A 26,236-nucleotide genomic window follows, 5' to 3' on the forward strand; every position below is an offset into this window, starting at 1 on the left:
TCAGACACACACACACACACACACACACACGCACATATACACAGAATTATGCTAGAATTGGCACCCCGCTTTGAAAAATGTAGTCTTTTGTTTATTTGCTAGCAGACATTGTAGCATTGAATACATCTTTTGGTCTGACAATGGGACAGCTGAACAATGGTGCTGTCAAAGTAGCTTAATCTATGTCTGGCGATGGGTGGTTTGTTGTTTCTGGGTTTTTTTCTTTCCTTTTCTCAGCCCCTTTTTCATTTCCCTTAATCTTTTTGTATATACGGGAGAATATGAAGTGCGTTGCCTATTTTGTGATGGTTGTTTTATTTTAATATCTGCTGCTAATAGTGCAGGGAGGGGGAGGTTTGCATCTTGCAATTATTCCTATTGCGTTAAGTTGGAGATTTATTACAAACCTCTCCTTTAACTGCGTAGAGAAAAGTTATTGATTCTGAAAGCTTACAATACTGCTGTCAATCTAGCAAATACATAGTTGCCAAATGTGCCCTTGCCTGATTTTACGCCTGATCATATCAACTTTAACTGCTGTTTTGAAGATACTGTTTCTAATTTTGTTTAGGTAATGAAAATGCAATTAAAATGATAAATCAGATCTCAAAGTGCGAGCAAATGCTACTTTCCATTTCTATAATCCAGCTATTAGCATACGTTAGAATTTTTAAGGTCAGGCAGAATAATTTACCTGGATGATTCCTATCCCAAAATCTAACAAATTATTCATATGACATTTCATGAATTATCTTTCTGTTTAGACAGCCATAGTTTAACATTAGAGCAGCTAACAATTTTGAGTTTGAATTTGGCAAAATATTCATGCACCTTATGCATTATGAAAAGAAATTGTTACAAAGCTTTTGAAAATTTTGGAGTTACTACTTGGACAGCAGCTCGTGTCTTAAATAAAATGAATTGCCATCAGTCTGTGGAGTTTCTGAAACTGTTCGAGTCTTTACATACTTCACATGTTAAGTAAATATATTACTTTTAGTAAGAATTGTAATAATTTTCTGAGAAAAAAGAGTGATACTTATTAGTGGCTTTTATTTTTTGCCTAGATCAGGTAATTGTAGGGGGTTTGTGACTTTTTTAAACTGGATTCTAGGGCATGATTTATATGGGTTGAGGGGTCTCTAGGACCCTCTAATTAAAAATAAATAAATAAATATTTATTGGTAAGGGTCAGAGCTCTCTAAAACATGTAATTTCAACAACAAAAAATGTTTTATGGGGAGACTCTGACTGCTTGCTCTGTTTTTTTAATTTGTTTTTGTTGCTGTTGCATCTCCTTCCCCTGTGTGTTAAAATGGTATAGATCAATAGAGTTCACGTGAACAAAAAGGTAATATCACATAAAATACACTAGAAGCCTAGAGGTTATGGATTATCAGGTAGTGCTTGCATGCTGTGTGTTAGGTATAAACATGAAGAAAGCAAGGATGCTGTTTAATCAAATGGGACCACGCTACAATTCACTTTCTTGGAAGAACTTCTTTCAAGACAAACATTAACTCATTCACAACTGCTCTGCTCTGCCAGAACTGGACGGAGGGGGTATTTTTTAGTCAAGTTTTCTTCATTCAGCCTGGGCTTTCCAGCAGCTGCTGCCCCTTGTGAATGGCAATAAAGTGAATCCCGCTTCCATGGAAATGCCCCTTTAGTGACTGCCCAGAGTAGGGTGAATGCTCTGTTGTAGCAGCCACCATCAGACACCTGGGCAGCAGACCACTTTTAAGGACTATTCAATACTAAAACTGTTTCCTAAGCGCTCTTCTCACAGGTGAGTTCATGCTAAACTTGCAGTAGTTCCTAATGTTTTCGAACAAAACGCTGCATAAAGTACTTATACTACAGGTTTTTGTCTTGGATTGCCAATTGCTTTGTTCTTTTCTAAGGGTATTTTCTGACATTGCATTCACATCAAAGACTAATTTTTGAATTATTCTGTATGAACCCTAACCCAAAAAAAAAAAATTCTTTCTATGCATATTTAGTGAAATATTTCTTTTTGAGCCATAAAAATTATTATTATCATTAAAGAAGGTTAAGAAAATCTGTAACGCAAGTCACTTCTTAGCATACTTTAACAAAAGTGTCAGGTTTTGGGAGACAGTACAGGTTTAGAGATCTTACGCATGAACATCACAGGTGTCCTTTGAGTTACCTGTTTTGAATCTCACCCATTCACAAAGCGATGTGGTGCCTTGCAGTTGTCAAACTTGGCAACATCTGTTTCCACAACAGCGCTAAGAGAGCTAATTCAGACTCTGCATGAGTTGTTATTTGTTCTTGCAATGACCAAGTGTAATGTCAAAAAGAAAGACCGTCCGCAGTCCTACTTGTCAGAGCAAGGGCTGGGTAGGTCTTAACCTGGGAACTGGCTTTCCATGCTGCCATAGGAAATGGAAGTGAATGATATTTATTTATTAGCCTGTAGTCTTTGTCTATTTATTTTTTTTTTTCAGATTCGTGAACCACAATCTCTAACATCAACATGTTAATATTCTCTTTGTTAAATGAGAATAAAACTGAAGGGTTTCTGTTATCAAATTTAAGTATATAAGATTGCAAACTATACCTTTGGGGCTGAAAAACAAAGGAGAGCATTCAATTAATATTCATATCTAGAAGTTTTACTGCAAGTGTAGATTGTGCTTGAATACTTAAGAAGTCATTCAGGAGTGAATCAATACTAATTATTGTAATCAGGAGGGTTAATTAGCTGAAGATGCTGCTGATGGAAAGTTCACTGCTTACAGCCCTGAAAACACCTAAGTTGATGAAATCTGAAAGCAAGACGTCTAAGAGGACTTTGTGTGGAGAGAAAAGCTTGGCTTTCCTTTGGTATTTCAAGAGCCAGTTGCTCCAAAGGGGAAACATAGCTTGTAGTTTATGTTTTGCATTATATTAATTCAGGAGGTATTAGAGGATGCAACTAAATCTGTCTTGAAGATATTTTGCGGTAGTTTCTCATTAGATGCAAGTACCATTTTGGATAACCTGTACAGTCCCTGCAGCATTCATTTGTAGATTACCATAAATTAATATGGATAATCTTGTGCATTTAAAATCTTGTTCCAGCAGTGTTATTGGGAGCAGGTTTTGGGGGGTTTTGTTTGTTTGTTTTTTGTTTCTTGGGTTTATTTTACCATTTGTGTGGAGACAGAGGGTCTTTACGTCATATACATACATAAATTACGCATACTCCGTACCAAATATGCAGGTATACGTGTGTGTGCATATGTGCACATATACACACGTGCGCATAAGTTTAAACATATTTTCATGGCGGGTGTTTATTTCTTTACTCCTGTGCCCTCAACACTCCCACTCAGTTCCCATCTGCAAAAAAGTATTCAACTCCATATAATTCATTGAACAAGTAGTTCATGACATTTAAGTTAGATGCTACGGAATAAAGACTGAAAAGACTGAAGAAAATCCTTTTCTTTTCCCTTAATTACAGCAGTTGTGTTTCTGCAAGTGAGTGTGACTGAATTCAAGCAAAATCTAGCTGTACAAAATCTTTTCTCACAAGTGAATTCAATAAGATTTTTTTATTTGATGCTGGATGTGCTGTCGTTTGGTTGTGGTTTTGGTGGTTGTTTTTCTTTTTTCCCCTTTTCCCATAGTTATATCTCTTAAGGTTATAATCATGATGAATGTCTGGATGTTTATTCAAGAAAAGAAAAGATAACACAAACCCCCAGCACTCAGCCACCCCCCCCCCACACACACACACACATAAACCCCCCCAAGTCAAGCGATGCTTTCAGAAGAAAGAAATTCTATTTCCAAACACATCCTTCTTTCCTCTCTAATGACATTAGAGATTATCACGTGCAGGTGCTATTTATCTTCACAACTGCTTTCCTATGACTGTTTTACTGCTTCCAACACATTTCCTTGTATGTCAGCCATAGAAAAGGTAACTGAAAATGGCAGCTGTTGAGAAAGCATGTCGCCATGCCTGGAATGACAGGCATTATCGGGGCAGCAGGAGTTGCTGGCTCTACAGCCCATTTCGACTTGACCTGCCGAATGATTGGCTGCCTGGGATGGTGATGAATCACTGGAGTTTATGAAACAGGACTGCTGGCATCCTCACAGAGGAAATAAAAACGGGGTTTCTTTTTTTCCTCTAACGCTCTTGCCGTGGCAAAAAGCTGCCTTTTTTTTTTTTTTAGGTTTTGTTTTGCTTTTGTGTTATTTCACACTGCAGCGGAAGTCACTTTAATACTGTTCTTGGCAAGTTCATGATGAGTGCATCGTGGTTAATTATCCTTAGTGGATGGAAGTGGGCAGGAATTTTCCCAAATTTGGGCTAAATCCTGACCTGGACCCTAATTTTCTCATCTCTCACTCCAGTCTTGAGACTGAGATAGCATAACTGGTAAGCAGCTCAAGCAGGATATAAAAAGGATTTTAGGTGTTCTCACACACAACTTTATTTTCTCTGATATTCTAAGGATCACTGACCACTCCACAGACTAGTTATCAGACAGATCCATCCTCGGGTTTTCTCAATGAATGGCTAACATTATATTTCTGGAAAGCATCGGCTCTCAAGTTTGCACTCAGTTTCTAGGTGGTTCGTGAAATTATATTACGCATTAAGCCCACATTACCGGATTAGGCTCTTATGAGTCGGTGCTTGTAGGAAAGTATCGTAGGTCTGTAAAGCTGCCAGTGCACTGACAAGACTGACATAGTGTGGATCACAAGCTGCCCTGCAAAATGCAGCCAAGTAAAAATGATCCTTCTCTTTCAATTAAAACACCCCAAATTGTGTTTGGGGGTGGGGAAGGGAGATAATAACTCTCTCGTCTCTCCTTGTAGCAGACTCGGTGGCTGATGTGTCAGGCCATTTCCCTTATTCAGGTACAATAACCTAATTTTAAATTAACTCTCTCTGATTCGAAAGAATAGGGTTACCAGTAAAATTGCTTAGGAAGTTTTAAATACGGCACTTACACAAAGATAACGCTTTCTGCCATTACATTGGAGAGGGTTTTTCTCAAGTCTTATGCTTTGCTGCCTAAGCTTTTTCTCCACTAGTTTTGAAAAGCAATTTGCGTGCTCACATATGCTATTAGATTTTTTTCACCTCTCTCCGAATAATTCAGCAGTGGCTGCTGCTGGATGCTGGAGAGGCTGCAGCACTCTTGTTATTTAAGGCACAGCCTTCCAAAGTCCCTGCAAGGCTTCTGAAATAAGAGGAGGGCAAACTTTTACTGGCGAGAGGGGTGGCATTGGGAACTGTTGCTTGTGCCCTTTGGTGTGTGAGGGGTAAATGCTGTCCTTGCTCTGGAGTTCCCATGGCAGCAAATCAGCAGGTCATCTTCAAAAGCAGCCTTTGAGGATGCCAGACAACAGTCTGGCGTTGGGAAGGGGATAGAGCAGAGGGTTGGAGGGGGGAAAGAAACTGATAGAAAATCAGAGATTGGATACAGGAATTTACTATCCCTTTTAGACAAATGGAGAAGTGAAGAGAAAAGCAAGGGCACCCGGACGTAGATCTAGAAATAGAACCTTGCAAGTGTAGATAACTGTGGATGATGCGATAGCTGTGCTACAGAGTGAAATTTAGATTCAAATCCTGCACCTGCTATCCCTGGAAGCTGCAGGTCAGCATCTGAAGAATTGAGGCCCTCTAGAAAGGAAACGGTGAATTATCAGAAAACTTAACTTCTTAGAGACTCAATTTTTCAACTGTAACAACCTTTTGGTTTCATTTTCTTTCTCTTCTGCCTAAAAAATGGTCTATTTTCAGCTAAACTGCAAGGAAGAAGCTCACTGTAAAGCTTGAGAATTTGCCTGCATCATTTCAGCCCACATTCAATTTTAATGAGAGAGTTATATAACCCCCTTTAAAAATAACAAAACACTAACAGAACTGCATCGGCAACATCAGGTGTTCTGCAGTGCTGCTCCAATGAATCATATGGAGATTTGTCTATGCATGGCTGATAAACATACATTTAACTCAGTTAACCCCCCACCCCCAATTATAGCGATACAAAGTGGCCAGAATTTTTCCTAAAGAGCCTTTCTCACAAAAGGATGCTGAACTAGATGCCTGCTCTAGGAACCTCATGGTTTCAGCATTTTTCCTCTTAGAAAATTGTGTTATCAATGGGTTGTTTTTTTAAAAAAAGTTGCAGCTGACTTATTGTGACTCTGCTGAAGTGAAACATTTTATGTTAGTCACTAAGTTGGTTTTAATGTTTTGTTTCAGAAAAGAAAGCCAGTGTTCCTATTGGTTGTACTGAGCCCCAAACCTCCGAAACTGTTTAGAACAGCCCATTTAACAGGCAGCTCTGGGACTAATAAACACATGACTTCATTAATGTTCCTTTCAGAGGGAGACTTTGGGGGAAAAACTGAATCAGCGATTTTGAGCCTTCTAAACATCTTAGTTTGGACGTAGTCCTCAACTTTAGGAAGTCCCTCAGCCTAAAGGTGGGCAGGATCTCAACACACTTGCCTACTCATGCTCTTTCTCTTTGCATCCATTACAGGCCATTATCAGAGGCAGGGTCATGGACTGGGTGGACCTTTTGGTCTGACCTATGTGGCAATCCTTACAACGTCCATTCAAGGGGAAATAATAACCCGGACCAGGCACAGTGCTGTTTTCTGCATGTCTGAATGCCTTAGAGTTACTGCAGGAGCCTTTTCTTTCTGTCCTTCGTGTTTAAGGTTTAATGGGTTCTGTCTGGAGGAAATAACGATGCCAAACAAAGAGAGTTACTTTACATATTATCAGGGTGATTGTTTGTTAGTTTTGAGGACCAAGATGTATGCTAGTGAAAAGTGAAAAAGAGTCTTGTGAAATTTCCTACCATAAAGATGTTACAATTTTAGTGCAAGGTGAGATCCAATAGTTTGCAGTTTAAAAGGAAAAAACAAAAGCACATGGTAGTAGTGAATGAGAAGGAAAGACAGAGGTTAATCTTACGAAGGTCCTAACCTTATGAAGGTCTTGCTGTTAGAAGTGGAGTACAAGAGGATAATTAAGATATTGTAATAATATTATCAGATTTCTTTACATTTTGTTTTTAAGTGAATAAGTGAACTTTTGTCTTCCTGCCCTTTTTGATTGTCCTTACCCAACGTCTTGCTTTGCTTATGCCACATTAGAACCCCACACTTGCCTTTGCCCATTGCTTTTGGAGTTGGATCTGCCCTTCAGCGTTGGCTCCTGATCCAACTTTTTGCTGTATTCAGCCCATCTTCACCATCCGCTTCCCTGATCCTGTACCTCTCACAATAACCAGTCTCCCTACTGGCCAAAAATCTTTATAAATCTCAGATTTATATAAAATGAGGGAGGTTTTTGTGTCTACTAGTAGTTGTTCCTGTGGTTTTAGATGGGGCAGGAGGAGGTTTTCTTGTTATAGCGGGGTTTTTCTCCTGCGCTGTGAAAGCATAACTGGGGTTCTTGCACACTGTGAGGATGGAGCAACACAGATAAGATCACCAGGTGTGTGATTCCTCCTGTCCTGAGCAATACAAGATCATATTTTTTTTCATACAAAGATAATATAATGGCCAAATACAACAATATCAAGTTCCCTCTTCCAGGGTTATTTGGACAGGTGCCTTTTTTACCCATAACTAATATGCCTGCTGTCTAGTAGGAAATCAGTTCTGCCCAGTGGGTGCAGTACTCCAGTTTCTGTCCAGGTTGGGTAGTGGTTGTTGATGATCAGCAAGTGAGAAGGTGCTCTATAAAAAAAAATATATTTTGTTAAAAATAAGAAAAAATATAAATGTAGAGAAGAAAAAAGGGAAAAACAGTCAATGTCTGTTGTCAGGTTGAGATAGGACTGGGTTGACAAAAGCCTTGGTCTTGTGTCTATATGTACAAGGTACCACATAAAGGCAACACCTACAAATCAATAGTGATGCTCTTCAATAGGGCTGTAAATAAATAACAGGATGGTAAGACTTGGTCTGGCAAATATTTACTTGTTACTACTTCAGTATTTGCTAAATACAGTGCTGAGCGCTGTGGAGAGACCAACTGGTGGAAATGGTACCGGTCAGATCCTGCTCAGCACCAGCACTATGCAGGATGGGGCCTGAGGGTCATAATTGACTAGCCCAGGTATTTTCAGGCTCTTCACAAAGTAGAGTGTTCCTCCAAATTAAAGGCCTTTCCTGACAGCTCTCCATCACATGTAGCATCTGCCTTGTGCCATAAAATCTTGCCTAATTGTTTTCGGAAAGATTGAGTTATTACCTACAAAATGGAACAAAGGCCTTATACCCACAGTGGGATGAAATCACCTCTTCAGTGGTATAAAATAGGAAGGAAAAAAAAAATAGTAGCGAGTGGGAAGTTTTACTATAGCAACCAAGTTTATATAATATCAATGTGCTTCAAGTGAAAGCTCTAGAAATGCTTAATTTGAGGTAACTTTTCACAGGGCTGATTTTAAATGACGTTATTTCTGAAAATTACTGATCAGCTACAATGACCTACTGAAGGTGGGGGGGGACGACCATCACAAGCGGATAGATTTCAATACCTAAAATTCATTCATCAGCTTTAATCAATAATTAAATTTGCTTTTTAAAAGGGTTTTGGTTATGTAAAATTGTTTTATTTCTCAAAATAAGATGAAGGGAAGACTGATAATGTGTTTCAGAAATAAAAAAAATCCTTAATGAGAGGTTAAGGCTTCATAATGCAAAACTTTACTCCAATGATAGATCTAACCGGCAAAAATGGATTTGTTACAAATAATCAAAATCTTCACATGTAAAACAGTTCAGAATCGGGGCCATTATTATTTTCCACTCAAATGCACTACTTTTTGCTTTAATTGTTTATGGTGCTTACACATTCTCTAGCTCTGCCCAAATGCTTTGTGTGACTTGTGCTCATGTGTTTTGCTTTCCTTTTTTATCTTTTACCTTTCTTGTCCCTCCAGAAGTCTGCTAATAAAAGTTAAGCTGATGGGCTTCCTCTCTCCCTTATAGGCAGGTAGGCTCACGTCCCGCCGCACAAACCCAAATGCTGTGTTTTCTGCCCTTAGCCATGCTACTGCTTTCAGGCTGATGGTTTGCCTGGAAGGTTATTTCTTTGTGACAGATAGTGAACACCTCATTTGCATTCACTAACACTATCTGGACCAGATTTCTTTTTCCCCTCGCATTAGTGGAAGCTCTCGAGTGATTCCACTGAAGTCATTTGAGCCCGCTCCAAATTTACACCGCCGTCACTGAGCTCTGCCTCTGCCGCCTCTGTTAGAAACTTGCTTTGATGCCAGAGATAAGCTGAATCCCAAGCATGTTCATTGGCTTAGGGGGGAATAAAGCAGAGGATTTGAACTCTCTTCATACTGCCTTGCAGGCTTGGGAGAGAGTGAAGTCATTTGGAAACTTTCCCTTGAAGTGCTTCCAACAGTAGCACTTCCTTGGCCCAATACTGGGGGTGGAGGCAAGTTGATTAAAAGACTTGCAATTAAGGAAAGGGTGAGGAGGGGTCTGGAGAGGGGACATGATGTGCATTTGGCTATAGGATCTGGGAAGGAAGGGGCTGTCTGCTCTCTTTGTCACTCACCGAATGAAAACCACCAGCAGTGATGTCAGAGTGAGATCATACGCTCAACACCAACCCACCACTCAACCCCTGGCTTACTCCAGCTGAACTTTTTGGGCTATTTTTCTTCCTTTCCTCTGAAGAGGTGTTCGGTTTTCAAAGGTTGAGTTATTTGGAGAAATTGCATATAGCTCTGTGTTTGAAAAGCTGCTTGAACTGTGACTAGTCTGCAAACGTGAGGTGGAATTGTTTCACCTGCAATGCTTTAACATATGGAGAAACCAAGGCACAAAGAGTAAATGATGCAACTGCGGGGGCAAGCGGGGTCTGGGCCTCTGAAACAAGGGGAGGATGGATAGGAGGCAACATTTGTAGCTGGAATAGGATTAAAGCCTGAGAATTGCTGATTCCAAATTCCAGGTTCCTTCCTCAAAACTGCCATATGCTCCACCAGCTGAAAAAGCTTAATATCGGCGGACAGCGATAGCACAGCAATAATGCAGCTCCTCTAAGCCAGTGTTTGCATCTATTGTCTGATTTATGCTTTGAAAATTAATGCAGCTTCATTTGCCATTCCCTTTCACCATTTGCCTCTGTACTATAGTAAAAGACCAGATCTTCCATTTTTCCTGCATTTTTAATAAAAGTCACTATTTAGCGCACATGTGCAGGTCTAGAAACTGGCATTAATGTTACAAATAACAGCTGAGCCTGTAACAGTGTGAAATGTTCTTTTTTTACCACTTACCCTCTGCATTCAAGAGTTAATTCATACATAGACGCTACGTAATTTATGTTTGAGAAACTAATTATTCAAATGCAGTTTCTCCTTATAAGCTCTCCTTGAATCATATCTCGGTATCTTTTATAGAGAGGGTTTCTTTTTGCATTTGTCGCTGTTCCTGCCTCTAACTTTTAAATGGCAAAAGCAAATGTGCTTTGAAAAGTGTGTTACACTGTAGTTGTTAAATAAAGCAATAACCTATGCACTTGTAATGCTTTCTCTATGACCTACTTACATACTACTTCACCCTCCTTATAGTATGATTAAAAGCTGCTTTGAATCCACTATTCCCTCAAGGGATTTGAGGCTAGAATTTAACAAACTGCTGAGAAGGCTTAAGTCAGTAAGAGGGCTTCCCTACAGCTTCTTCCAGCTAATTCACATGTAATTAAAAGGAAAAATAAATATTTCAAAAGAACATACGTTTTAATGAAGCATTTTTAAGCACTTACACCTTGTGAAATGGGACAAATTTATAAAGATCTCACTATTCCAAATGCAGATTTTAAGCAAAATTATTTGTGACTCTCTCCTCCTCGCCCCCTTTGCATCCTGTGCAAGGCGTGGATTTACTTTTCAGTCAGCAGCAATGGGACTGTGGTCCTTAAGTGAGACTGAAGTCCCTTAGATTTAGCACGTACCCAAAAAAATGATGAAGAAGAGGTACAGATCCAGCTCGACAGGGTGAAATTAGGGTGGAGACTTCTTACTTAAAAGAGTATCTTCATCCTCACTGAGCTGCCTGTATTTCTCCTGAGCTAAAACCTGCCTCTTCTACAGTGGCAAGATTTTGAAATCGAAAGTTAATCCATCTCTGCTCTGGGCTGGATTAACCACCATGGAGGCCTCAGATCAAAACCCAGGTGGCTGCATCCAGCCAGAGAAAGTTGGGCTGGTTTCTCCTTTTATTTTGACTTGGTACTTATTTGTTATCTGCTGTATAGTCCTACACAACAATGGATGGGTGACGTAGAGGAACTGCTATTAATTGAGTAAAAAGCCACAGTTTTGCTTTGTGCATGTCTACATAGATGTTTAGGTGCCATGGTGATGAGGACAGTATGTGAACATATAGAACTGAGCAGATTAATAACGCTATAGATATCTGTTCAGGATTGCAGCTGTCCTGCAAGGATTAAGCTGAGGGCCAAGTGAACTTCTTATTTCTTTAGTCTTGCAAAGCAGGCAAAAAAATCAGCAGCCTGAGGGGTTTTTCTTCCTTTTAACTGTTTTAAATAGAAAAGTCTCTTAGTGCAATAAACCAGACTCTGAAAATTTGCCTCATCTGTATTTTTAGTGTCAAATCAATATTGGTCAAAATTTAAATAACACTTGGCTTGAATGATGGCATATTTATTTATTGGTCAACTTCATTTTATGTTATAATGCTCTTCAAAAACTTTAAGTGTAGTAGTTTTTAATTCGCATTTGTTACTTTGTTCAAGCATTGATTATGTAGAACAAATGAAATCATAAAACCTGGGGAGAGATTCAGAAGGAGAAGCACACGCAATGCAGAGAAACGTTTTGTCTGTCTAGACTGCTCAGATCATCCAGTAATCTTCGTAAATATGTTAATATTCTTTTGCCTGGAGCTGCTTTGTATTGAAGCAAGTAGGCTTTGGAGATGCAAAGGAAAATTTATACAGATTTTCAGGGGGCGGTAGCGTGGGGGGGGTGGCTCCAGCTATTTGTATGTGTGGAATTTTGTGTGAGTCTTGGTGGTGTTCCTTCTGTGTGCTGGCTGTGGCCAACTCCGAGTGCAGCGGGGTTGGGAATGGGCTTTTGGCAGGTTACAGCCATGAGGAAGGATTTGCCATCGTTACTTATTCAAATCCCTATTTTTGATCAGTGAAGACAGAGTTGCTACTTAGTCTCTTGCGAGACAGTAACACCACTTGGAGCGTTTCATGGGTGCTAAGGTCTGAATGGCAGGATTTCGAGTAGAGAGAGCGTGGACTGAGCACTCTGCCTAAATGTCCCCAGCGCTCCCAGTTTGGCAGTGGCCACTGTGTCTTCTTCATAGCATACTGGGAAGAACTGGGTCTGTGCAAACCGCTCGCGTGTGCTGGTAGAAATTGAAGCAGGGGGTGCCCGGCTGCTCACTCCACGGGGGCAAGGCTGCCCCCTTGATAACGCCGTGGGTGCACCCCCCGAAACGCGACCGTGGGGCAGCGGGGAGCGCTGCTGAGGCAGCCGGGCGGGCGCTGGGGCTGGGGCGGCTCTTCCCTCCCTCCCACCCCGCCGCCCGCAAACTTTGGCCGGGCGCTGCCCGCGGGGGAAGCGGCGACCCGACCCCTCCACCGCGGGGAGCCCCGGGCGGCGTGTCCCCCATCCCCGGTGCCTATTCTAGGCCTCTCCCCGGGGCGGCGGGCCCCGCCGGGGGCTCAGGGGTTAACGGGGAGCCGCAGCGGGGAGATGGCTCCGCCTCCCCGCTCAGCACCTGGCGCTCCACCGACAGTTGCCTCAGCAGTCGATTTCGGAGGGGATTGGCGGAAAAAACCAAAGAGGGGGAGAGAAATGTGACAACTGCCGGGGCTGGCGGCTGCCGCGGGGAGGCCTCCGCACCTGTGCCTGCCTCTCCGCCGCCCGGCGCAGTTGTGGGATCCGCCGAGCCCCGCCGCATCCTCCCTCCAGACCGCCGCGGCGCCCCCGGAGCCCAGCATGACTTCTTCGTTCAAGCTGGATTTCCTTCCGGAGATGATGGTCGACGGCCGCTTGCTGGTCTCTGATAGAATGTAAGTGGTGGCGGGGTTGCTGCCGGGTACCCCCATCCCCCGACACGGGGTACCCCCCCGCCGCCGAGCGCGGGGCTTTGGCCGGGTCCCCTCCCGCACCCTCCGCCCCTCCGCGGGAGGAGAAGGGGGGGGGTCTTCCCTCCCCTTTCATTTTCCCACCCCTTTCTCAAGTCACTTGGTGGTCTCCGTGTTGTGTCCCCCGCCTCTCCCGAAAGGGCGGCAGCTGGGTGTTTAGTATTCCGGCAGGTCGGTAAAGGCGGGCGAGGAGCGGCCGGGTGAGGGTTGGGGAGGGGGGGTGTTTATCCGCTGCTGATGCAACGTGGAGAAACGCGCAGCGATCGCGCAGAACCGCGTGCGCTCCCCTCCGTGCCCAGCGGGAATTCCTGCACAGCCACTTGTCCCCTGCACCCAGCCCGGACCCACCCGTGCTACCTCTGCCCTTCCCCAGCAGGATGAAAATGCGCTTGAAGCAGCTTCCTCAGTTTGTCAATTCGAATGAAATCCTGGGCATCCACTGAGAATAACACCAGGCAGAAAGCAAGGATTTTTCTCTTTTTTTTTCTTTTAAACCTGTTCTCGACAGCTTCCTGGTATGGAGAGTGTTAATTAGGGTGAGGATGGTTGTTTTACACGCAGTTGAACTGGGGATGAGGTTTATCGGAAGGTGCTGAATGCCGGAATTTCAGAAAGAGAAGTATTCCCCTAGCCCAACTCTGCTCCATTAATCTCAATCTGAAAGTTTCTATTATCATCCTCTTGGGCATTGCCAACTGACAGGGATTTTCAGGTAACCTAAGCGTTATATGAAAAAATAAAAGCTAGAAGTGAGGAAATAGCCACTTGCTGAAATATACGAAAGCTGAGGACTGTGCTGCATTTTTACAGTATCTAAAATGTCTTTTATTTTGTTGCTTTTTCTTCTTTCATAAGGATGACAAATGTGATTTGAGTTACATTAGAATGAAGCGAGAGGCTTTGGCATTGACTCTGTACTGGAGCTATTCCGGTTGAGGCAGCACTTAAGTTACAAGTGTAAATAAACCCGTGTGTGTAGCAGAGACTGTCACCTGTGATTTGCACAAATCAGGTTGCATACTGTGCCCCCATCTAAGACTATTCAGACTTTTATTACCTTCTTTACTGGCAAGCAAACTTTCTCCTAAGTTGAAGTGTTTTCCCTTGCACCAGCAGTGTTCTGCATGGAGATATTCGGTACTGGCCAGTTGTTCGGGCAGCTGAGATTTAACAAATGTGTGGGAGGGGGGAAAGAGGCAGGGGGAGAACCTGCTTGGTGTGGATGACTTATAGTATTATTTACAGTCCTTGAAGGACAGCACAGTGTTTGCGTAAATGCTGCACGTTATCTCAGTTCCGTGATCTTAAATTCAAACAAGTTCTCTGCTGTGTTTTGTTTTCCCATTGTGAGATCCCTGTTTTCATTGGCACCAGTCAGTTGTGGAAAAGGTGCTGTATTCTCCCCTTTTACATAAATTGCATAAATTTGACTATTAGGATATAAAGTCACAGCTGAACATTGGTATCACTTCCTCTGTGGGGACTTGCCACAGCCAAGCTTTCCCTTGTTTTCATCATCTCAGCTTTGATTAGACTTTTTACCTGCTGTCCTTCCAGGCAGTCAGAAAAGATGCTGTTACCAAACATCTCCAAGCTCAAAGGCACTATTAACTGTGGCTGATGATGCCTTGTTGTCACTTAGGCTTATATAACTTTATCTCCAACTTACCCCTTGAGGGGAGAGTTCCATGTCAAACTCTTCCTTCTGCATTGCTATCTTTATACTCCTCTTCTTTGGGAGGCATCCATAATGTATTTTAACACAGCTTGAAACACAGTCAGTGTTCATCAGACGCAGGTCATAATGTGTGTCCAAAGAAACAAAAATTAATCTAGAGATATGTCAGCTTCTAAGTGGATCTCAAAATACAGAAGTTTAATAGAATTGTCAAATACACACATCCTGGTAGGATTTGGTGCTGGTTCCTCAGATATTGGGGGGGACTTCCTAATCTCTTGAAGAAAGAAGTTTACCTCCTGCATCATCAGCGGTCGTGTGGTGATGTGCTTCCTTGTGTTAAACGAGCTTTGCTTTGCTGCTGCTCTAAGTTAATTGTGAAGAAGTAGGATTTCAAGGGATCATGTATCGTGCATACCAATTAATATCAAGGCTAAATTGCTATTTACTAAAGGAGCTCCTAGTCCTAAAATTAATAATAATAATTTAAAAAAATCTTGAAAGTAAATGCTGTCTGTGGAAGCTTTGCTACCCTGCCTTTCACTATTGAAAACATCTTTATTTCCTTCTTCTAGCCAAGTAGTAACATACATTTATTTGCAAGTCCCCAGCTCTCTGGACTAATCAGTGCTGACGAGAATGCAGTTTGATTACGCGTAAGGGGTCATGGGCACGTATGCCCCTCACCCTTGAGCTGGCTCACCCCAGCCGTGCAGCGAGAGGCCGGCAGCGTTCAGGGGGTGGCACGGGGCGTCGCAGAGCGTGCTCCGAGTTACGATGCTGCACAAAACTTCTAACCTCGCCATCTGGTCTGGCCATTGAGTATCGCTTAGTTCAGGCTTTGGCAGAGAGGAATTTCCTATTTTAGAGAGAGGCAATTAGCAAGATATATGTAAAACTCTTCTCTTTCACAGTGAAAATATGCAGAACTGGATGATTTTTTTTTCTTCTTTTTTATGCCGGTGGCGTATCAGATGTTTTAGGAAAACCATACTGTGTCACTTACACTTCCCATTCTTTACACATTTAAAAATACTTTCTAAGGGGAATTCTTTTCAGAATCATTCATTCTTTCAACAAGCAACAGCGAAGGAGAATTTTCAAGGAATAACTTTCAGCGCATACCTATTGTGAAGGTTAACTGCCAGTTTGATAATTATCAAACTTAAAATGCTCTTGCCTCTGTGAGACTGTTAATTGCTCTTAAATGTTGCTTCCTCCCAATTTTTACTGCTATTAAGTTAAATAGAACATCAGATACTTTGAGTATGATTATTTAGTATAATTAAATTGTATGCATGGCATCAGTGTACCTGGTTAGTAACTGAATGGCAATTTTATTAACAAGAATTAATTAATGAAATGGCTTCGGAAAATAGATACTCCAGGATATGAAACGTAAAGATGCATGAGCTTTTGTTCTTGAGGGCAGATGGCAAGCTGGATGCTCTAGTCATTGTAAATGCTTGCAAAGAGACTGCTTGGTTAGTGCTCTACTTAAAGGATCAGAGATTGTTTGACTGATGTTACGTGTGGCCTGTGTGTGTTAAGTGTGTGGAAGAAGCAATTTTGAAGAGAAGATGTAGGTGGAAATAGTGTGTGTATATTTAAGCAGGGTAGGAGAGGGTTAATGGTTACTAAGTGCGGTTATAAAACGTGAGTTCAATGTAATTTGCTTAGTAATTTCACTGACTTACATGTACACACTAACTGGATGGTTGTAAAGTTGTTGCTTCGAGGATTAAATACGCATCATAGTAACCCCCCACGTTGATTTCTGCAATACCACCAAAGATTTTCTGTTCCACGATACACATTCCGCTGCCTGGGATGACCTTTAATGTAAATGAGTCATAGTGTTTGTTGCTACCAAGACAAACTCAAATTTGACTTTAATTTTTGATAGCTCGGTACAATGCCAACAAAATATATGATGCTTAAAGCAGTCCACATGCAACTGCACGGCTTCTATGGCACTTATGTGTAAAAGCATTTAGCCTTTGAATTCCTGCCTCTTGTAATCCAAGATGAATCAAAAACAGCTATATGTGCAATATACTAATTAGAAAGGCAGTGGAGATCAATTTCCAATGCTTTTTGTTTGTTTGTATTTATTGTTTAATAAATAAGGGATGTTATCATTCACAGGCCGTGCTAATACTTTGGAAAAACAAACCTTCCCTTTCTGCACTACACTTGCAAAATAGGACTTTTTCCATCATAAGCTAGAGATAATAATTAAAACAAAACCAAACTTCACCACAGGGAAAATTCAACATACTGTTAAATTTTTTTTCAACTATTTGGGTGTATTTATATGTAGAATATCAAACCATGAATTGGATATGGATACCATGAAAATGGATAGCTGGGTATCGGCTGTTTAAGTCCATAGCCTCATCCTTATACTGGCATTTTATTCTAACTTTTATTTAGTAATAGGTTCATTTTAAGTGTCATGACGTTTTACTTGAGTTACTTGCATGACAGATTCCTTGGGCCACTACTGAGGGAAAGTGAAGCAAAAGAAGAAGAAAATTCTTGATTGTTGACAAAGAGCTTCAGAAAGGAAAATAAATATTTTTTATATCAATTCAGTAATTATTATTTCATGATGTCCTTCTCCCCATCATCTTTTCTAGTGGCTGCCTAGAACCCCATTCAGTATTAACTTACAATATTTAAATATATCCTCCACTTCCTGTGATATGATCTTACAAGTTTCGAAGCCTCCTCCACATGTATTCATCATCCAAATTAATCATCAGTTATGATCGCTTTAAAAAACTTTGACAACTCTAAATATTTCATTGGCATTTTAGGGTGTTTGATATCTTATGAGCATTTGGGCTAGTCACATTTCATAAGTAATTCATAGATTAATACAAAAATATTTGACCCAACCGATATGGGGGAACGGTGTACAAAATCTTTTAGTTTTTAAAAGCTCCTGGAATGAAGATAATACACTTTGACAAGACAAGCCTTTAGAGAAAAATAATTGTTTTGTAGTTAAGCACATAAAAACCTCTTTCCTTTGAAAGCAGTGAGACGATTTTTTTTCTCTTCATTTCTACAGACTGTGTTTCTATAGCAGATTATTTCTTGTGTGTTCATATAATTGCCCAAGTATATTGCATCTCCTGACATGGTTTCCTTTGATTAATACAAACTGGTGACAGGGCAAGGTTAACCAGAGGCTAAAGTCACAAAACAGAGAATACACAGAGAGAGCGAGGCTGAGCTTCCCTTGCCAAAGAAGTGGGAAAACAGGAAACAAACCTTCATAGGTGCAAGAAAAATGCAGGAACAAGAATGCCTATTTGGAAAATAAAAACTAATTAGAGCAATAAATGTAATGTTCTCAAGTAATTGTGAAATAATTATTCCCCTTTAGAATCATCATACTTTAATTGCTTTCCCCCGCATTCCTGCGTTCCGCATGCCTATGGAAAGGAAGAGAAGCACTTGTGTTCCCTCCAGGATTTCATTTTTCATTTGCTCTAAGCTGCTGGCTTTCTCATAAAGGTTTTCAGAAATATGTTGTCTTAAACACTATTGTGTTCTTCCATATGGTGTTAAAAAGAAAAGGTGAATGGCAGATGCTGAAGCTATAAATTCTCTCCTATCGTCCAGGTAAAGCACCTTGAGATTTAGTTGTGCAGTTTATCCATCCTCTGTATCACAGATTTATAATCAATCTCTCGTTTTCATTGACTGTGTTACATAAATAGGACACACTTCAGCAGTGTATTCTCTTCACTCACAGCTTGATCCTTGAAAAATCAGCTGACAATAGTTTAAAATTATAATATTAATAAAGAGGAGATCATCTGGCCTTCAAAATGACATCTGAAAGCAGCTCTGTTTTGTGTTAAATCTTAATTACTGTATTTAAATGAATGCCTAAATGAGCCAATTCACAAAGGAGTTGCCTACTGTACCAATGATGCCTGTTTGGTGCTTTTTTGGTTCTTTTTTTTTTTTATTTCCTGTGGGTTTACACAAGTATAAAGCAGTTTATATTGAAGAGGACAGCTATGTTCTCTGACCTTTTAGAGCTGAACTGAGTCTGGTGTCTGCCTTGGGACAGCCTCTCCCTTGTCCATCAAACAGTGGCAATGCTTGAAGCCATGTTCAAAAGCAATGCCACAAAAGAAACATTGGCACAAGAGCAGCAGGAAAGACTCCGTGTCAGCCACCTGAGTGTTATTTTTGAATTTACCTATTGCTTACTATCAGGAGGAGGAAATTCTCACACCTGAAGGAAGGAGTTGTGGCTTAGGACCGGGGTGCAACTTACACCCTGCCTGTAAATGCGCCAGCCCTGCTGCCTTCGATTAGTCTGGAAAGGTCCATCATGTCCCGATCATGTCCAGCTCTGCCCAAGTTAGTCTGGAAGAAGATAAATGTGTCCAGCTGTGCCCAGGTTACTCTGAAAGGGAGCAGTTGTGCCCAGTTCACCCCACTCCTCACTGCCACCAGGGATGCACTCATCCTCTCTGAAGAAATTTGCAGGGAATTAATCTCTGTCCTTTCCCCGTCAGCCTCTGCGAGTTGAACCACTTCAGGTTTGCCAGGAAAACAACAACAGCAACCTGAGTATTTTGTTTTATGATTTTTCACATCACTCTTGATTTCTTAGGTCGTTCTGTGGATCTTACTCTGAGGTCTTAAAGTTTACAACCATGGTAATTTGAGAGATGCAGCCATTGATCTTCCATTAAAATGGCATTAGTGATCTACTGATTTATTATTATTATTTTCCTTTTTCTGTGCAGGTTAGCATCATAAAGCAAATATAGCCCTGACAGAAAGGCTTAACACTGACTGTCTCCCAGCAGTGGTGGAAATTCATTGCAATGCTGATTTACAACTTTTTCAGTTCCTTGTCGTTCAAATGTACTGACCCTTAGACACCAGTGTAGCTGACATGTGGGTAAGAGACAGGAGATGTCCAGCTACACCCCCCCTCCTGTAGGTGGCATCTCCTGGATAGGAGGACAGGCAGTTCCCGTGGAACAAACTATGACCCTTTCTGTCCCAGACTATACTGCGCTTTTTCTTGAGCTCTGCATCCTATATCCTTTGAAGCAGTTCCAGTCTGATTGCAAGTCACAGCTGACGAGAGCTATCTTTTGTTTCATAACCCTGGAAAAGAATGAAGATCCTTCATCCTCTTAATTCAAAGGCAAGATGCCGTGTTTTCATTTGATACACACGCACTCCTTCCTCTTTTTGTTTCTTGATGGCATCACATCACTAACTTGCTCAGAGATGAAAAGCAAAAAGAAATCCACAACTTGCTTGACCCACCACTTGTGTCGTTGACTCCAGACCTCGCTGGCACTTGGTCCAGTGGTCCTGACGGTGCCTGGCCTCGTGTGCCTGAAACAGGCCCAAGTAATTGAAAGTTATTAACTTCTGGCAGAGGATAAGATGATTAAGGGAGTGGAGCATCTCCCGTGTGAGGAAAGGCTGAGGGAGCTGGGGCTCTTTAGCTTGAAGAAGGGGAGACTGCGGGGTGACCTCATTAATGTTTACAGATATATAAAGGGTGAGTGTCAGGAGGATGGAGCCAGGCTCTTCTCGGTGACAGCCAATGACGGGACAAGGGGTAATGGGTTCAAACTGGAACACAAAAGGTTCCACTTAAATTTGAGAAGAAACTTCTTCTCAGTGAGGGTGACAGAGCCTGGAACAGGCTGCCCAGGGAGGTTGTGGAGTCTCCTTCCCTGCAGACATTCAAACCCGCCTGGACACCTTCCTGTGTAACCTCATCTGGGTGTTCCTGCTCCGGCAGGGGGATTGGACTGGATGAGCTTTCGAGGTCCCTTCCAATCCCTGACATTCTGTGATAATTTGAAAATCTACAATTTGAAAATCTACAAAATCAAGCCATCTATTCCTTTCCTGTCTTTATTTTTTTTTTATCCTGGCTCACTCAATTGCTGAGATCTGTCAGCCTTCGCCTGCAATTCATTGCTGTTGAGAGAGACATCTGGCTATGCCCTTTATCAATAAACGCTTTTATTTTTTGTTAATATTTTACTGCAGATGGATCATAGAACAAGCATTAAGAGTCTGAAATGTTGTCAAGCACACTCCATGCCCAGTGGCTATCTCTTAAAGAAAATCCTATTTTGTACCTGCTTTTCATACAAAACACTGTAGAAATCGCAAGATAGATGGCTGCAGTTTTGCTTGATTTTTGCCATGCATTTTAGTAAACTTCATCCCCGTGTCACATCATTGAAGGGTGTAAAGGGTTTAGATTGCAGGGTGACAATAAAACCCTGGCAGATGTATTGTTAACCTCCTCTGCCCCCCCACTTCCCCCTTTTGCCTTCTTCCCCCCTTCCCCCTCAGGACAGGTGATCGGGAGGGAAAGAAGGACAGAGAGAAGAGAGTTGGAAAAATTAAAAATGTTTTACTAATGCTACTAATAAGAATAGAGAAAATAATACAAAATATACAAAACCAATCTTGAAGGTCTCAGCAACTGCAGAGCCGGCACCCAAAGTCCTGGATTGGACTCTGCAGCCAACCGGAGCTGGATTCAGTCTGTCACTAGGCCTCAGTTCGCAGGGACGACTAGCAAGGTCCTCTCCTAATGTTGGCCACAAGCAGAAGGGACGAAAAGAAGGGAAAAAAGGGACGAGATCCTCGTGATCTCCCACTTTTATATGAAGTATTCACATGAATGGAATGTTATACACAGTTGGTCAGTTTCTTGGTCACCTGTTTCTCGTTGCCCCTCTTGCGAGATGTCAATCTGTCCTTATCAATAACTTCTCATTCCATTGCCATGTTTACCAAAACATGTATGGGGTTCTCCAGGAAAATGCAGCTAATATGAAGCTTTAGCTGACAGGCAAATTCACTAAAAGAGAAACTTGTTTCTTAACAAAACCAGGACAAAGGGAAAAAAATAATCTATCATTTTATTTACAATGTTTCAGTATAAGCATATAGAAAACTTCATCATTTCATTAGTCAGTAAATAAATATTCTTTTTTTTTTAAAGTTAAGACTGTTACTTCAAGTATGAATTCTCTTCTGTAAACTCCCAGTTCTTTTGGATTGTTTAGTCTGTAAAATTGATTCTTGAAAATATCCTGATGGGGAGCTGCTTCAGACATTTTACTGTTAAAAATATAAATGCCTCATTAAGGGGTAGCCACAAGTTGAGATGATCTCTCCAAGGAAAAAATTGCAAACATCGTTCCCCTTGTCCTAATGTGACCCATGTAATGCAACTTGTTTCTTGAAGGACTGAAAGTTTAGGATTGCAAAGTGAGCACTGGCTTTCTCTGACAGGTTCAGAGTTGCCGGAGGGAGGAGAAGAGGAACAAATAAAATGAGCATTTAATTCTGCAGGTTGTGGAAAAACAAGTGAGGCAATTCGTAGAAAAAGAGAATGTCTCTGGACACGTAAAGCACGATTATCTGATATTTTTTTATCAACTATAGCCTGCAGTTCATGTTCAAGCCAAACTTCCAATGGGCTTACAGGAGCTTGGCTTGAATGAGGAATGCATAATGCTGGGTTTTGTGTCCCATTCAAGGCTGTCCAACTCTGATCCATGAATTGCAATCGTATAAATGTTTTTTGCAGTCTTTTTTTGGTTGCTCTCTTCAGAGTGAGCTTCAACATGGAAACACAAGGCAACTAACCTTTCAGATACTATTCTACATCCTAGCAGAGTGAGTTGCTAGTTTGATGATGGAGTGGAAGATAAGTTGATTTTCCTCTGCCATGTGTTCTTTTGAGGGACGTTCACTCACCTCAGGTTGGGGCAGGGGGTTTCTTTTGTTCTAGAGGAACCTTTTCCCCTTTCGTAGAGAGGAGGCTTCATGTTAATGCCTGAGGGCTCTCAGCTTTCACCAACATATATCTTTATCATTTGGCTGCTGAAGACAGAGTATGACTTTTCCTTTTAAGTCAGTTTGCTGGCTGTGGAGAAAAGAGTAAATGCAGCAGCTTCATAACAGAGCTCAGATATAGTCAAAGTCCAGCAGTATCTTACAGATTTTTAAAACAGTTGTGTTTGCCTGATTTCATTATCCTTTAAGTGTAACCTTGTATCTCATGTGCTAGACCACATTTATTTATCTTCAAGACTCTGTACAATGAAGAGAACCTCAGAGTTTTCATATCTTCTTCTTACCATGCTCAGTGTCTGTGTTGTTCCTGGGGTATTTCACTGGAATGGAGCTTTGCATGCTTTATTATATGTTGTAGTGCATAATGACTTAGGGGCAGATTGTGTATTTTTGAGCTTTTTTCCTGCAACAGCCATTACAACATGGCCCTGTTAATGTTGGTGTAGGGTTCCTAGCTGTCATTGTAAAGTAAGACAGAAGCAGCTCTTCAATGTCCTATGCAAAGTCTACTTTGGGACAAACATGCAGTAATTCATAGAGGAGTGAGATCTATTTTCCAGCCATCAATATTGTTCACCAGGCTTAGTTTGGCCCAAGCAATCTTCATCAGCACTGCCTGATCCATTTAAAGTATTATTCCAGGCTCCTTTAGGTCATTTCTTCTTCCCCCCATGTGTACAGTTTATCGGATTTGGGAAAAGGTCCCACATTGTTGCCTGTGTGTCCTTGTCGAGGAACAGCAGGATATTCGTAGCGGGAGATACACACCAGGATTCAGAAAGGAACAATTTTCAGCTTGCTAAGATATCCATATTGCTACCTGGATGTTCTGCAGGAGCTGGAGAGGTTTTGACTGTTTCTGTGGCTCTTTGCTCTCTCTGTCCTCACCTCCACATCAGGGGACACTTAGACTTTACTTCGCTGGCCTGTAGAGGATTTGAAGGTCTCTGAGCTTCCCTAGGCTCTCTATTTCTACTCAAGTGGGAAAGGAAAAGGACACGACTGCTGCTGATTTGAGCCAGTCAGGTCTGATTTTTCTGTTTGGTTTGAAGCCACAGATATGGAATGAATTTGGACTTAAGAGATGCCAGACCCCTGGGTAAGATGAATATTGTGGCAGGGAGATATGCAGAAGAAAACAGGAGGAGAAAGGTATGTATTTAGGCAGACTTTCATAAAAGATGCAAAATCAGGATTACTTAGCAGAGAAAATAACCATTTAAAATTAATGTTATGTTTAAAAAGTGGAGCATCATTTATGTTAACAGGAGTGAAGATTTCATTTTTAAGCTCAGCAAAGCCTCAAATCCCAGAAAATGCAAAATTGCTGCTGATAATTTCTAGAGTGTGAACCTGGAAGGCTTCACAAAAACTTAGAAAGAAATAAATAAAGTTCCCTCCCCTTCCCAAAAAATCTTTGGGAAAAAAAATAATCTGTAAATATTTAACAGCAAATAATTACATTGCCAAGAACCAGCAAACAAAGCCCTTTTATCCAGTCCTATAATATGCTGTAAATAATGAAAAACCTCCTAGATCTAGCTGAAAAACTTTTTCTTTTTTTAATCAGTGAAGAAGCTTAGCGTCTAGCACTTTAAAAATCCATCAACATGGCTAAAACTCATTTTCCAGTCTCTTACCACTTCATGTCACATTGTTCTCTGTCCTTGACATATACAGTTTGCCCTGCTTATATCTGTTTAAAATGCTGGGAGCCTTAAGTGTGCTTTGCTCCACGTTGTGTACCTACCACATTGTGTTCCACCCTCTCCTGCCTCACAAGGTAGGAACTACCCTGCTCTGCTCTCTCCACTTGGCCACCACTGAAAGGTTGTTTTGACTGTTGGGTCCACTCAATATTTAAACTTCTGTGATTCTTTATCAGCTAATCTGGTCGAAGAAGTTCCTATAAATATCTGTAAAACGTGTATTTTATTTTCTTCCTTTCTTGGTAAAATACGTAAGAGAAACCTATTGAACTTGGAGAACTACCTATTATACAATGATTCTATATTCTTAGTAGCCAGCTGGTGGCTCATGTCTCAGAACTTCCTGGAAATACCACCATCATTTTTGGTCTGTGCTCACTGACCCAGCATACTGGAATTATCAGCCCTGCCTAAGACTTGTTAGGTCTTCCGGGGATCTGTTGTCTAATAAAAATGCTACTTGACAGAATATAGTAGGTTTTCTCACATCATTGTAGTGAAGACTTTATTAGGTTCTCTCTCATCTCCATTTTTAAATAGTCTCGTACTACAGTTGTGAACCAAATATGATAGTATCATGTTTTGTTGTTTTTTTTTTTCCACAACCACAAGTTGCCCTACTTACTCAATGCAAATCGCCGTGGATCTATGTAATATATCTTTCTCAAGGGCATCTGTTAATTCTGTGTGATAAGCTGGGAGTTTCAGCCAGGAATACTGAGCATTGAAAGAAGACCTGGTTAAACTCAGTAGGACTTAAATTTAATCAAATTTTAAGCAATTCTCCCAAATTATAGCTTTGACAGACTTTGTGTGTGAGCAGTTGCTTCAGTATTGGGGTGTTTAGGTGAAACTTTTATCATTAATGGGAACAGCGTTCCTCTATACAGTAGGTATATGCAGTTGCAAGTTAGATGATGCAGCGGGAAGATGTACATTCAGTACATTATAGTCCTTTCTTTAAGAGCTTGACTCTATGTCCAGTGCAACTGGTGGTAAAACTCAATTAACAGGTGTGGTTTAGAATCAGCTCAGATTCAGATTCCAGAAAGACTGGTTTTTATGAATAAATTAAGGACTGAATCCAAGGCTTGTTGAGCTGATGGGCAAAGTCCCTTTGATTTCAAAGCACTCTGTATCTGTGATCCAAATGCACTGCAAACAAATAAAGACAAAGAATTTATGTTGATTGAACATATTCAATGTGACAAGAGCTTAAGTCTGTTTCTCCTCTTTGCTTATGAAACACAACTGTGTGCTTCTTCCCAGGGTGGCTGGAAGACAAGTATTTTGGTAGCTGCATGCTACGATTCCCAATTAGTGCAAATGCTGCCTCTGTGTGCTGAGAATCACAAAGCTCTATGAAATTGAGAGATATATATTTTGGGGTTATCCTCATTTGCCTTCAGAGATGTAAGGAATTTATCCTCTGTTTTTGGGTTCTTTTGTTTTATTTCTTTTTTTTTTTTTTTCCTTAAAAAATAAAGTCATCTTGATCTTGCAAGGCAGTAAGATTAACGGTATCAAAATACTTGCAGTACAGCTGTGGGCTTTAATGAGATGAGGTTCTCTGCTTGCTGACTGCCCTTGGTTCTCACCCCTTTGTGCTGGTTGGGGAACACTTTGTGGCATCAAGCTCTGGGTCTGCCTACCTCTCATGCCTAATTGCCTGTGAGATTTTGGGATAGCATATGGTTCTTTGTTCTGATATGCGAATACGCATCCTATTCTTTCTGTGTGTAAATCTCTGTCTTCTTTAGAAAGCAGGTTAATTTTCTTAGTCAAGGAGCTCAATGTGCTCTA

At 41.1% G+C, this 26,236-nt stretch overlaps 1 protein-coding gene across 4 annotated transcripts in view; it reads left to right on the forward strand.

Annotated features, from left to right (window-relative positions):
- Nucleotides 1–26,236, forward strand: part of CELF2 (CUGBP Elav-like family member 2) — a 380,150-nt gene that overhangs the window by 116,120 nt on the left and 237,794 nt on the right. For 2 of the 4 annotated variants that reach the window (XM_082046822.1, XM_082046823.1), the window contains exon 1: nucleotides 12,959–13,084. The exons of the other annotated variants lie outside the window; for them this stretch is intronic. In XM_082046822.1, coding sequence (XP_081902948.1) covers nucleotides 13,011–13,084 — 74 coding nt within the window. In that variant the 5' untranslated portion in view covers nucleotides 12,959–13,010. Of the gene's footprint in view, nucleotides 1–12,958; nucleotides 13,085–26,236 lie in introns of those variants that run through there. 4 annotated transcript variants of the gene reach the window in all.

The sequence above is a fragment of the Streptopelia decaocto genome (genome assembly GCF_964273445.1).
Source record: "Streptopelia decaocto genome assembly, chromosome: 1".
In the NCBI taxonomy this organism is placed as follows: Eukaryota; Metazoa; Chordata; class Aves; order Columbiformes; family Columbidae; genus Streptopelia; species Streptopelia decaocto.